Below are 14385 nucleotides of genomic sequence, written 5' to 3' on the forward strand. Positions count from 1 at the left end.
CCTACAAAAAGTTATATATATATATATATATATATATATATATATACAATAAATGTATTTATATATACAACCCGAATTCCGAAAAAAGTTGGGACGTTTTTTAAATTTTAATAAAATGAAAACTAAAAGACTTTCAAATCACATGAGCCAATATTTTATTCACAATAGAACATAGATAACATAGCAAATGTTTAAACTGAGAAAGTTTACAATTTTATGCACAAAATGAGCTCATTTCAATTTTGATTTCTGCTACAGGTCTCAAAATAGTTGGGACGGGGCATGTTTACCATGGTGTAGCATCTCCTTTTCTTTTCAAAACAGTTTGAAGACGTCTGGGCATTGAGGCTATGAGTTGCTGGAGTTTTGCTGTTGGAATTTGGTCCCATTCTTGCCTTATATAGATTTCCAGCTGGTGAAGAGTTCGTGGTCGTCTTTGACGTATTTTTCGTTTAATGATGCGCCAAATGTTCTCTATAGGTGAAAGATCTGGACTGCAGGCAGGCCAGGTTAGCACCCGGACTCTTCTACGACGAAGCCATGCTGTTGTTATAGCTGCAGTATGTGGTTTTGCATTGTCCTGCTGAAATAAACAAGGCCTTCCCTGAAATAGACGTTGTTTGGAGGGAAGCATATGTTGCTCTAAAACCTTTATATACCTTTCAGCATTCACAGAGCCTTCCAAAACATGCAAGCTGCCCATACCGTATGCACTTATGCACCCCCATACCATCAGAGATGCTGGCTTTTGAACTGAACGCTGATAACATGCTGGAAGGTCTCCCTCCTCTTTAGCCCGGAGGACACGGCGTCCGTGATTTCCAACAAGAATGTCAAATTTGGACTCGTCTGACCATAAAACACTATTCCACTTTGAAATAGTCCATTTTAAATGAGCCTTGGCCCACAGGACACGACGGCGCTTCTGGACCATGTTCACATATGGCTTCCTTTTTGCATGATAGAGCTTTAGTTGGCATCTGCTGATGGCATGGCGGATTGTTTTTACCGACAGTGGTTTCTGAAAGTATTCCTGGGCCCATTTAGTAATGTCATTGACACAATCATGCCGATGAGTGATGCAGTGTCGTCTGAGAGCCCGAAGACCACGGGCATCCAATAAAGGTCTCCGGCCTTGTCCCTTACGCACAGAGATTTCTCCAGTTTCTCTGAATCTTTTGATGATGTTATGCACTGTAGATGATGAGATTTGCAAAGCCTTTGCAATTTGACGTTGAGGAACATTGTTTTTAAAGTTTTCCACAATTTTTTTACGCAGTCTTTCACAGATTGGAGAGCCTCTGCCCATCTTTACTTCTGAGAGACTCTGCTTCTCTAAGACAAAGCTTTTATAGCTAATCATGTTACAGACCTGATATCAATTAACTTAATTAATCACTAGATGTTCTCCCAGCTGAATCTTTTCAAAACTGCTTGCTTTTTTAGCCATTTGTTGCCCCCGTGCCAACTTTTTTGATACCTGTAGCAGGCATTAAATTTTAAATGAGCTAATTAAGTGGATAAAAGTGTAAAATTTCTCAGTTTAAACATTTGCTATGTTATCTATGTTCTATTGTGAATAAAATATTGGCTCATGTGATTTGAAATTCCTTTAGTTTTCATTTTATTAAAATTTAAAAAACGTCCCAACTTTTCCGGAATTCGGGTTGTATATATATATATATATATATATATATATATATATATATATATATAAATAATGTCAAAAGTTGTAATTATGAAATAAAGTCAAAACTAATGACATAAAATGTCAATTATGACATTAAAAATGGACTATTCATGTAATAATGATTAAATATTATAAATCTCTTTCTCTTTTATAATAATGGCTTTTTGTTGATAATTATAATTTATCAAAGTATTTTTTAGGTGGCAGAAACTGGCTTCCTATGTAATTTGACATAATATTTTATTTTTATAATATTTGATTGAAAAGAAGTACTGAGTTATGGCCGGAGGACAGGTGATTTAAGTGCAAATGTTGCTACTGTCAAAACTAATGGCAAGTAAAATTGTAGGCCGTGTCTACCAAGAGTTCCCCAACATGTTATTTGCCGTTCTCTTCATGGTGCATGTCGCAGAGATTCAGTGCAGGTTTGAAGGCTAGGTCAACTTAATCAGAAAGGGAGTGCTGAGTGATTCACTGAATTGCAAGCTGTATTTGATTGGCAGGTCTCTGTGGAGGCACAGGAGCATGGTGTTAACCAGATACTACAGCAGTGCCTTCTCAGCTACTGTGTGCAAAACAATGGCACTCAGCTCTCTGAAGTGATCAAACAGCTTATGTTGCTGAGAGATAAGCTTCAACGTGACAACTGGTGTGTGAAGTGTTTGTGAGATGCTTTCCGCAGGTTTTACGTTATGTAAGCAGCTTATAGGTGGAACTGTAGGTTCAAATCCCAAAGTAACATCATTTTCTGTTCGCCTCAGGATTGACTGTGGGTTAGGATTGATGATTCTGGGAGAGGCTGCCAAATCTAGCATGCTGTGCCTTCAGACCCTTCTGAAGCTTCACATGGCCCGAAGACAGGATAGTTCTCAGGTGCATAAGATAGCAGAGGGTTGAAAGAAATACATTTTACACATTCTAACACTGGTTGAAAGGAATGGTCCAAACAAATGAATGAATAAAAATCTGAAAGTTAGTCGGGGTTTAGAACAAGATGGAGGGTCATTGACAAACATGAGTGTTCAAGTGTTTAATCTTATATCTATGCAGTAAAGTAGTTTTTTTAAATATTTTTTGTTTTAAAATATTTTTCTCAGAAATAATAATAAAATATTAAACCAAACAACTTGATAAGGTGAGGTTAAGTAATGAGGTTGTTTTTCTTTTGCTTCCTTACGTTTTTAATGTTTTATCCCATAGTATTTTTGACTATGTATGGAAGCCTGTTTCCGCCACTAAATAAAAAATAAAACAGGGTAACTGCGACTTTTTATCTCACAATTCTGACTTTTTCCTCTGAATTCTGACGTTATGACTCAAAATTCTGAGGAAAAAAGTCAGAATTGTAAGATACGAACTCGCAATTGCCGGAAAAAAACACAGAATTGCGACTTTATATTTTGCAATTCTGAATGTATAACTCGTAAATTTTGACTTTATAACTTCGATTTTGACTTTATAACTCGCAATTGTGTGTTTATAAAGTCAGAATGGCAAGATATGAACTTGTAAAAAGTAAGAATTGCGATTTTATATCAGACAATTCGCAATTACCTTGTTTTATTTTTCATTCAGTGGCAGAAACTGGCTTCCATAAACCCCCCCAACACAAGAAACAAGAAATAAAATAATAATGGTAGAGTATACTGCAATGTATACATGAAATATCTGTACGGCCTACATTTGCCAAAATGTGCAGTTTGCAACAATGCTCGTTGTCCACAGTATCCCACAATGCATTGCACTCAACCTTCATCATAGAAGATAAAATGCATAGATGTATTTAGGAATTGCGTGTTAATAAATATTAATAATATTATAAATTATAAATTACTTGAACAAAAATCAGCATGACATTTTATGAGATAAACAACATCATTTTGAGGATGAGAATAACAGAAAAGAATATAATTTTAATTTTTAGTGTATTATTTCTACTCATAATTCATACCCAGAAGGGTTCTACATAATCTTTAATCATTTGATAAATTAAATTATTTTGAATTGAATTATTTTTCTGTGTATGCAGGAAACGGCATCGCAGGAAGCATCCTGGCTGTGGCAGTTGGAGCACATATACTGCTCCATTTTGATGGACATTTGCCAGAACAGCCACTGTGCTGAAAAGAAGAAAATTAAGTTTATTCATTTTTAAATGATAAAACAATAGACAAAAGAATTGGGGGATCATGTTTGTAATCAATGTGATGAACTACACCTGTGGTTGCTCTGCCGGAGAACTGACTTCATACATCTATTAAAATGATCTGCAAAAAATAACACGTCCACATACTTTCTATAGCCACCATCATTTATTGAAAGTAAAGCAGATCTCTGTGTGTAGTGCATGAAGACAGATGGAGGCTGCGGTACAGTGTGGTTCAGGGTTTGGCACAGATCTGCCGCAGGAAGCTCTGAGGAACACTGCCTGGTTAACAATGCAGAAACACCTGAAGCAGGAGACATCAGTGCTGTGAGGATCACTGAGGTACTTGAGGTACAAAGTGAACGTAGCCCAAATATTACAACACTCCTCACAACACAACGAAGAATACTCTTTTGAACTCCAAAAGTCTTTTGATTCCAAAACTAGTTTAGAATAATTTCCTTCTACTAAATGGGATTTATGTTCCTGAAGTCAGCAAACATTAGTTGGGAGACAACATGTCCTTTTCTGGGAGTTTTAAGGTCATCTTTATGCATCTGAACTGCAAGGTCAAGTGCATTGCATTGTGGGATACTGTGCACAATGTGTTTTGTTTTAAAATGTAGTTTTATAAAATGTGGACTCTTATGCTCACCAAAGCTGCATTTGAAAGTAATATAATGAAATAAAACACATTTAAAATAACTGTTTTCTATTTTATTACATTTTGAATTATAATTTATACCTGTGATGGAAAAGCTGAATAGCTTTTAGCTCTTCAGTGTCACACGATCCTTCAGAAATCATTTTTAATATGCTGATTTGCTGCTCAAGTAACATTTCTTATTATTATCAGTTTAAAACAGTTGTGTCTGATTATATTTTTGTGGAATCCGTAATACGTTTGTTTTCAGGATTCTTTGAAAAAATTGAAAGTTCAGCATTTATTTGAAATAGAAATCTTTTATAACTTTGTCAGCGTCTTTGTCACGTTTGTTAGCAATTTAATGCATTCTTGCTGGATTTCTTAAAAAAAAGAAAAAAGTAAGCCTTACTGACCCTAAACTTTCAAACACTAATGCATACTATATACTGTAAAAAGTAAAAGCAGATTTTTAGTATATTATCCTGAACAGTGGACAGGTTCGATGGAAGAATATTGTGATATGTCCCACTCAACTTTTTGTTTTAATAGGAAATACATCAGTACAGGGAAGGCAGTTTTCTTTTGTCAGACCATTTCATTGCATCATGGCTTATCTACACAAACAAACAAAAGAAAGAAAGAATACAGTTGTGTTTTGTTATTATTATTTCACCTTACCCAGCTGAATAATCCATGAGGCTTATGTAGAGTCAGTCCAAGTTATATTGTGCCCAACACTAAGGTGACATGATAATAGAGAGCTCACGAGGCATCAGAAAGGAAAGTACATCTGAATTTAAACAAAATGCTGAAGCACGTTGTTGTGGCTTTCATAACATTCATCTGGTGCAAAAGCATTAAACTCTGACACTTTGAAATCAGACGAGTCGAGAACAGAATCTCAATTCAAGCCTCTATATGATCAATAGGACCTGCAGTTTCACCCTGTTATTATCTCCTTTACAGGGTGATAAAAGGCTTCTGGAGAAGCACAGAGAGAGGATGAGTTCACACATGTGTTGATCTGTGTGTACGTGCACAGAGCGAGCGGATCATTGGTCGGTCAGCACACTCTCTTTTCCCAGATCAACTCACTACTCATTCTGCAGACCACCGGCACAGAATAAAAACCACCAAACCCAGAGAAGCCAGAGCTGGAGGAGGCTGCCCTGAACCCATCACACCCCTCACCATTACTACAGACAAGACACCAAGGTTTTTGGCTTCTCTTTAAAAGAATCTGGTACAATAACAAAAGTACTAGCAGTGGCACCAAGTTTCATCAGGGAATGCAAAAAAAATAAAAAAACAAAAAATAAAATAAAAAATTCACACCAAATACATTAAAGGAACACTCCAGTAAAAAAAAAAAAAAAAATAGTCTCATTTTCCAACTCCCCTAGAGTTAAATTGTTGAGAGTAGCACTTTTATCTTAGCTTAGCATAGATAATTTAATCCGATTAGACCGTTAACATTTCTCTCAAAAATGACCAAAGAGTTTCAATATTTTGCCTATTTAAAACTTTGCCTATTTAAAACTGGACTCTTCTGTAGTTACACTGTGTACTAAGACTGACGGAAAATGAAAAGTTGTGATTTTCTAGGCTAATATGGCTAGGAACTATACCGGCGTAATAATCGAGGAACTTTGCTGCTGTACCATGTGTGCATTTCGGCTGAATGGACTCAAAAACACTTGTTTGTTAATGTTTAATTCTTTCAAAATCTTTTAGTGGCAAAAGGAATTGAAAATGATGGAAAGAGAGGAAGACATTGAAAAGATAGAGCTGGAAAAAAGAAAGGAAGAGGAAGAGAAGACAATGAAGAAACGCGCTGAAAATGTCAAAAAGAACACACCATGAAACAATGAGATATGATGAGTCTATAAAGCAATAAGAAATAGTTCTTAAAATGCAAACAAAAGAAAAGGCCACATTTTTTACATTTTATTTTTTTGTAACATTCCTTTCAAATGACAGACAGATATTAGTTGGCTAAAATTGTAATTGGCAACATTGGTAAAAAGATGCATTACTCTTCAGATAGTCACCACACTTTTCAAGATTAAAAAGAGGAATGTTCTCACAGGGTTGAAAAGCATCGGCCTGCTTTCATTATCCTGATTATTTACAGTCACAGACCAATTTGGTCATAAAAGTGTGAATTAAGCAGCTAGAATACAGTGATCACAGCACTTCTGACTGACCAACAGAACAAGACACCAGTGAATATTTTCATAAAAGAGAAAGAAAAACATGCAGAATCAACCCAATTAACATGAAAAAAAATCACAGTAGCAAGTCAACAAATGATCATCCTTCATCACGCTCAAGACAAGCAACCAAGTCTTCTAGAGCCTGAAAGCAGATTCAAACAGAAAACACCTCAAAACGACACAGGAAATGGTTTCCCTTCAAGAATAAACATCACAGAAAGAAGGAAAATGAATTTGAGGAAAACATTCATATCGTGTCATGATGAGCTGCAAATCTTCAACATACCAGAAAAAGCCTCAAGAACTTTTCCAGGTAAAACTGGGAGAATTACTGCCACACAGTTTCTGACTACAGGAAGTTTTTGATTTACGATAAACCCCACAGGGCCCGTGTTACCTGACGGTTTAAAAAAATAGATCATTGTTGAATAAATCAAAAATCTACATTTGCATAGTTTGATTGTGTAATATATCTAGCTGCTAAGATAATTTTAGTTTATAAACTTCAACACAATCACGTGAGGTTTATAATCCATAGTAACCATGACACCATTGTATGATTCATCACCCCTTTCAACTAAATTTACATTGATTTATATTGATAAAAATATATGCATGTTTATATTTATATAGCCTAATATATTAAATAAAACAATTTCTTTGATAATTATCATCTCTGGGAACAAATGGAATGAAATCTTCCATACACATTCTTTAGCACATTGTTGCAAGACACCCACCTTTGGTGAATTTAAATTGCTACTGAAGCTATTTATAATCCTTCAGAAAAAAAAGATGACAAATATATAGTATCTATAAAAAAATTAAAAAACATCACAGAAGAAAGATAAAGACAAAATCTGAGGCTTCATCGTCTAAATTTCAAGTTGCATTAAATTACCTATTTCAATGAATGTGATAAACATAACTTGCAGTCGTTTGCAAGGGACAATTAAAGAAAACAGAAAACACTGAAAATTTTGATAATCTGCATTCAAAAATAACTTTTCACAAATGAAGATTTGTGGTTGTTTGAAGATCACAAAATAAAAAAGGTCTAAAATTGCTTATCACATCCATTACACCTAAACAGACTAAGGCACATTTGTGAGTAAAAACTTTGGGATTGCAACAAAATAACATTTCAGGTAAGTTTTACAATCTATAAATTAACTTTCACCTTGGAATTGTAAGGATAAAATGAACAGGGCACAAGCACTCTGATCAAACAGGAGCTTTTCTCTTCATCATGTAACAGTGAGAAGAGCGTTTCTTGCACCTTCCCCACTTTCAAAGTGTACAACTTGTATGTTCCCAGTGCAAACTGTCAACTCTCAGCAGTGATTCAAACAGAAGAATCGTCACGTTATGTTAAATAACCTGAGAGAACTGGTTGGGAATTTTTGAAGAGTTCATATTGTGCCTTGCTGTGAAGCTCAAGCTTTCTGTTGACAATCGCTTACTGAGTCCTTAGCTGAGGACAACATCACGGCACAACACGGAGGACGTGAGCAGAAGTAACTGCAACTCAGTTCAGCTCAGCTGCAGGCGGTAAGTCCTGATTTCCATGGCTTTAAGGCTGATCTCCTGCAGGTCAGCATCACTACTGTATGTGTACATCAGAGACAGTGATACAGGAGTGATGCTTTTCACCTTCAGATCTGTCAGGAGCTTCTCTAAGTGGATCTACACACACACACACACACACACACACACACACACACAGCAAACACAGTTTGTTGATTAGAGGACTTCCAACACAACAACATGTTCAAGTATGCTCTGAGTCATGGCTTAGACTTGTAAGAGGTGAGAAGGTTAGCATATCTGACAGTCTCATAGAACTGAGTGGAAAGTTAACTTTTCTTATGGAACTCTTTCTGTAAATAGCTCATTTTTATAAACATCTTAAAGGTGACGTACCCTTTTTTATGTGTCTTCTGTCTCATTTTAATATACAGAGCAACTATTAAGTTGGTTGATTTCTGAGTGTAGAGTGTAGCACTGTTACTGTGTGTCAGGAATGGACAAACTTGGTCCTGGAGAGCCACAGTCTTGCAGAGTTTAGCTACAACCTTGATAAAGCTCGCCTGCACGTAGCTTTCTAGTAATCCTGAAGATATTCATTCGCTTGTTCAGGTGTGTTTGATAAGGGTTTGAGCTAAACTCTGCAGGACAGTGTCCTCCAGGACCAAGTTTGCTCATCCCTGCTCTATGGCATTAAGACTTTGTTTGTTTTGAGTATCTGACCAAGGGTGCGTTTCCTATACGGAAGTGTAATTAGCTGTTTAACCACTGTAGTGCAATGCATCCAATTAATCAACTTATTAGTAACAACTTTTTTCCTAAAACCGTTATTTTAGTAATTGTTTTAAGAATACTATTGTAGTATTTATTAATAATCTGAAGTAAATTTTTAGTTTAAGTTTGAGTAAATTTGGTATGTGCTTATGTCATTTAATTCTGAATGCGTAGGCATCACACTATTGTATTGGCTCAAAGAGTAATTTTCCGTCATTCTGAATTTTCTGAAAAATCTTTTCATGGTTTACAATGAAGTATTTCAGTCTGGTTTTAAATCACTCCACAACACAGAAACAGCCCTGCTGAAAGTTTATAATGAATTGTTACTAGCTACTGACTTAGTAGACCGTAACACCCTGATTTCTCAGCTGGAGCACTGCGTTGGAGTTAGGGGAACTGTGATGGAGTGGTTTAGATCTTATTTATCTGACAGAAGTTTTTCAGCCCGTCTTGGGGATTTTATGTCATCCTCTGCATCTCTCTCTGTGGTGTCCCTCAGGGCTCCATTCTTGGTCCGATCTTATTTTCATTACATCTTCCATTAGGGTCCATTTTTAGGTAATGTGATGTCTCATATCATTGTTATGCAGATGATACACAACATTATCTCTCTTTTAGATGGAAAGATGCAATCTCTATAGCACCATTGTTGAACTGCCTCAAGGAGATTAGGGCCTGGATAACTTCAAATTTTTTTAAAGTTCAATGAAGAAAAAACAGAAGTCATGATATTTAGACCTGGCAACACCTGTGATCCCCTTGATTTAGATTTGAATGTTATAAAATCATTTGTGAAGCCAAATGGTAAAAACCTGGGTGTTTAATAATTAAAATTGGAAAAACAAATCAATTCCTTAATTCTAGTTTTTTTTTTCAGTTGAGGCAATTATCAAAAGTCAAGTCTTTTTTATCTTTAAATGATTTTAAAAGGGTCATACTGTCAGGGTTTTGCACTGTCACTTTGTTTTATGTTCTTGTTTCTTGTGTCTAGTGTCAGCATATGGCCTTGTTAGTTATTTTCTTGGCCATGTGCTCCTTTAGCCCCTCCTCCTTGTTTCCTCTTTACCACACCCTTTGTTAGCCTAGTTGGTCTAATTGTGCTCACCTGTCCCTCATGTATTTTCCTCCCTATTTATAGTGCACCTTACCCTTTTGTGTTTGCTGGTACGTGGTCATCCTCACCTCCTCTATCTCTGTCTGTGGATGTGGCTGAATATGTGCCCATGTCTCCCTGTCTGGTTGGTCTTGTGCCCTTGTCTAGTCCTTGTAGTTATATGTTCTTGTCTTGCTCCTTGTTTTAGTCATTTGTTTATTCTTGCTTTTGTATTTATTTGTAATATTTAGTTAGTTTTTCTAGTCTTGATTCTTGGTTTTGTTTGATTTTATTCTTTAAGTTGGTTAAATTGGTAATTTTCTTATTTTGTTACTTAACCTTATATTGGTTTGTTTTTCCTCGTCTTGAGTTTAATTTGTGTTTTTGTGGAGCTGTGTCCTGTCTAGTCTTGTGTTCGAGTTCCTGACCTGTCCCTGTGTGTCCTGTCCTGGTTCTACCTGCCTGGCACTTGGTCGGTCTCAGAGTCAGTGGTCAACAAGTGTCTGAGCTCTGCTCTATGGTGCCTTGTGTGGTCTTCTCTATCAGCCTGGTCTTGCTGCCCCCTCTGTTGCCAAAGTATTCTGCCAGTTGTTTCCTGAAGCCTTCCCAGTGGCCTTCCCTAGCTGTTCCTGTTTATTGCTGTTGTGGTATCTTGTGCACTTCACCACCCTCTTGTTTGAATGTTTTGTCAATAAACCCTTGTTATATCTCACTGCAATTGGGTTCTCCTTCCTAGATCCCTGACACATACATGCTATATATTAGGCAGGCCCAAACACTTGCTGTTTTTAAATCTAGTCTTAAATTTTATTTGTTTTAATGTTCTGGCATTTAACTCCGTATGAGAGCTGTTTATGTATTTGGTGTTTTTCTTATGTGTAAAATAGTTTTACTTTGATTATGCTTTTACAGCACTTTGTTAAACAATTGTTTTAAATGATTTTTGGATTTGCTAGTTATTTTTTACATTTTGTTTAGAATTTACACACTTCACCTTTAAATCATTATTATAAAACTGACAGTTCAGATTCTGAAATATGATTGGAATAACAAACAAAAACGTAAATAAATTCAAACAAACTTCAAAAAAGGATACAAAAGCACCAAAAAGATCCCTAACTCAGTGCAAAAAAATACACCAATTAAACTAAAAAAGACAAAAGGTTCAAAACAGTGACTTAGTATTTCAGTAGTGCTGGCTCTTTACTCACCTGTTTGCCTTATGCTGTGTTCACACCAAACGCGAATAGAGCGTCTAGCGCAAAGGATTTCAATGTTAAGTCAATGCAAAGGCGCGTTTACGCGCGTCTGGAGGTCTCGCGGCGCGAATGGGGCGTTTAGCGCGGCGCGGAAGACGCGAATTCGCCTCATTCGCGCGTCTAGTTCGCGCGAATGACGCGAATGACGCGAATTGACGCGCGAATTGAGCGTTTCGCGCGATACGCGCGTTAGGCGCGAATGGTGCTTTTGTGCATTTAAGTGTTTTTAAGCGCTCAATTCGCGCGTCAATTCGCGTCATTCGCGCGAACTAGACGCGCGAATGAGGCGAATTCGCGTCTGCCGCCCGAGTTGAAAAATTTGAACTTTGGCGTCAATTCGCGTCGCGTTAACCAACCAGGAGCCTGCTAGGAGTCACTCATTCAATAGTATGTTCCTGCAGCCTCCGGTTGTGCAGGAATTCCCTTCTCCACTCATTCAACAAGAGGAACGACTGATGTTGTCAGTGAGCAGTCAACCAGAGCTATATTACAAAAGTTCATTTTTCTATAGAGACAGGAATAAAATAAAGGACCTATATATATATATATATATATATTATATATAACATATTAATAGATTAATTGAATAAAGGCCAAAGATAAGAAACGTTTCGTTTTACCCCAAACGAATTATATTTTAACTTGAACCACTAAAGAGACATCAGAGCCAGCGGCAAATGTCAGAGGGTCTAGCCGAGATGAGGCTGCTCTCGGCGGATACTTGAGCTCTGAGCTCCCGCTGATCGTATGGAGCTCATCTCCGAGATCGGCGAAACACATTTTTTAAATAGACGCTGTCATTATAAATAAACCGCATATTTGAGTTTAAAACAACTACATTCTCGCTTGAAATACTTTTAAAACTACATTTCATGACACAATAACAGTAATATTTTTAAAATTATCCGAATAAAAATGGCGGTAGAAAATGCTGCGTGAACTCAGCTGGCAGAAGCCCCCCCATGACGCGAATTCGCGTCTGTTGTGAAGTTAATTTGACGCACGAATGAAACTAATTACTCGCGCGAATGATCTCAAAATGGTCAAGCGGCAAACTAGACGCGGTAGACGCGAATTTGACGCTCTATTCGCGTTTGGTGTGAACACAGCATTAGGCTATGGATTATAGGAAATTATGTTGTAAATAATGTTCAATTTCTTGCACACACAGACTGTTTTGCTTCATAAGACATAAATATATTATCAGAGCCACAGGTATTAGTTTTATGTTGCCTGATATGCTTTTTTCCTCTCAAAGTGACGGTATCCATCGGCTTGGATTTTATCAATCAACAAAAACTTCTTTACTGCTCTACTGAAGAAAAAAAGTCACCTACATCTTGAATAGCATGAGAGGGAGTAATTTTTGGTGAACTATCCCTTTAACAGCTCACTATAGAGGAATCCAAAACTACTGCATGACTTCAGACTAATGCATTTATATGACTTTTATGGTACCTTTTTGAAGCTTGAATGCTCCAGTGCCTTATTTTAATTGGATAGAAAAAAAAGACCAGTAAGTTCTCCTGTTTGTGTTCTATGGAATATGGGTTCTGTGTTTAAAATAGATTAGAATTTTTGCATGAACTATCCTTTTGGGAGCAAATATACAATCTTTATTTATTTATGATTATTATTTTAAATATAAGCCAAAACTCAGGCCAAAGTCTTTAAATGAGTGTTGTGGGACTGTGTGTGGGAAACCGCGTGATCTGCTTTACCTTGCCACGTGTGGTGGTACACAGTAGGCCAGTGTTCCGATTGGAGAAGCCACAGTCAAAGCCTTTTCTGTGGAGTATCAAAGCAGCTTGCTCGGATGGACCTCCCCCTTCCTCCTGTGAGAGAAGCGAGACAGAGCCTCAGGCTGAATAAACACAACACCGATTCTTCTCCACACGCACACACTGAGCCAATTATGGAGCGCTGCCTTTAACACTGCAGCTCAGCACCACAGTGAGAGTCTCTCCCATCACAGCACCATGGAAAGAGTCTCTCCTCAAGACTTCAGAAAACAAAGGAACTTAATGCAGTCTTGCTGGTTCAAAATAACTTGAGCTTTACTGATAGCATGGGAGAGGCTGCCGATTCTGCGCTGAAAATAATTTTGGTTTGTAAAATCAAACAATGATTCCATTTACAGCACTTACAATGAATGGATTGATGAGGAAAGGCATATGGTGGGCTCCCCTTCTTTTTTATTTTTTTATGAAGCACACATATAGATCTTCCTTACAGAAATGTGTATTATTTGAGCTGTAGTTGGGCAAAGCTAGATTTCTATAAAGTTGTACAGAGAATTATGCATTAATTATGCGTTAAAATGCGTTTCTGGTATTATTGCTTTTATTGTTACACAGTTACTGCTTCTTACAAACTTCCAATGGTAATAACATGAGTGGTAATACTGGATTAAAACTAGTGATGTACCGAAATTATTTTTTTACAGAAACACCAAACCTAAGTAAAATTTTTCATTTGGCAGAAAACTGAAACTAAACTTTATTTAATTATCAATAAATTCATAAAAAATTGTTTTATCTCAAATTGAAAAAAATAATAATGCTTCTACTCCAATTCTTTGTTGAAACATTTAAACATCTGTTTTCATGACAAAATAAACAGGCTAAGTAAAAACATGAATATAGTGCACATAATTAGTAAAATTCTCCACTATAGAATTATCATTTTATTTTTAGAATAATGAGGTAAATGTAATTTCATTCTCGTTTACAAGCCATTCTACTGACATCTTACATCATAGTTACATTATAGTGTCAAAACATCAGTTGAAAGAATTGGAAAATAATTTTTTGAAAGCTGAAAGTTACAAACTGTCTAACGTCCTGCATTCCATTTGGAAGGGCTCATCCCTATGCCCTAATCCCTTCAAAGGGTTTACCCACCGGAGTGAGAGCTTCGAAGGAATGAAGGGTGTAGGAGAAAAAAAAAAACTATTTTTTTGGAACACACTTCTGTAAAGTAGTTTTGTTGAAGTACAATGCCGTTTTGACCATAATAATATTCCCAATCT

At 36.6% G+C, this 14385-nt stretch overlaps 1 protein-coding gene and 1 pseudogene across 1 annotated transcript in view; one reads left to right on the forward strand and one right to left on the reverse strand.

The window, feature by feature from the left end:
* The first annotated feature begins 2020 nt into the window (after positions 1 to 2020).
* LOC132130125 (transmembrane protein 232-like) lies at positions 2021 to 5505 on the forward strand (annotated as a pseudogene).
* A 922-nt stretch (positions 5506 to 6427) lies between these two features.
* The window catches only part of LOC132133752 (alpha-mannosidase 2-like), a 64278-nt gene continuing 56320 nt past the window's right edge, over positions 6428 to 14385 (reverse strand). The window contains exons 21-22 of the mRNA XM_059546696.1: positions 13076 to 13189; positions 6428 to 8384 (exon numbers count right to left, since the gene is read on the reverse strand). Of these exons, the coding sequence (XP_059402679.1) occupies positions 8232 to 8384; positions 13076 to 13189 (267 nt within the window). The 3' untranslated portion in view covers positions 6428 to 8231. The remainder of the gene's footprint in view (positions 8385 to 13075; positions 13190 to 14385) is intronic.

Source organism: Carassius carassius, chromosome 4 (genome assembly GCF_963082965.1).
Source record: "Carassius carassius chromosome 4, fCarCar2.1, whole genome shotgun sequence".
Classification (NCBI taxonomy): Eukaryota; Metazoa; Chordata; class Actinopteri; order Cypriniformes; family Cyprinidae; genus Carassius; species Carassius carassius.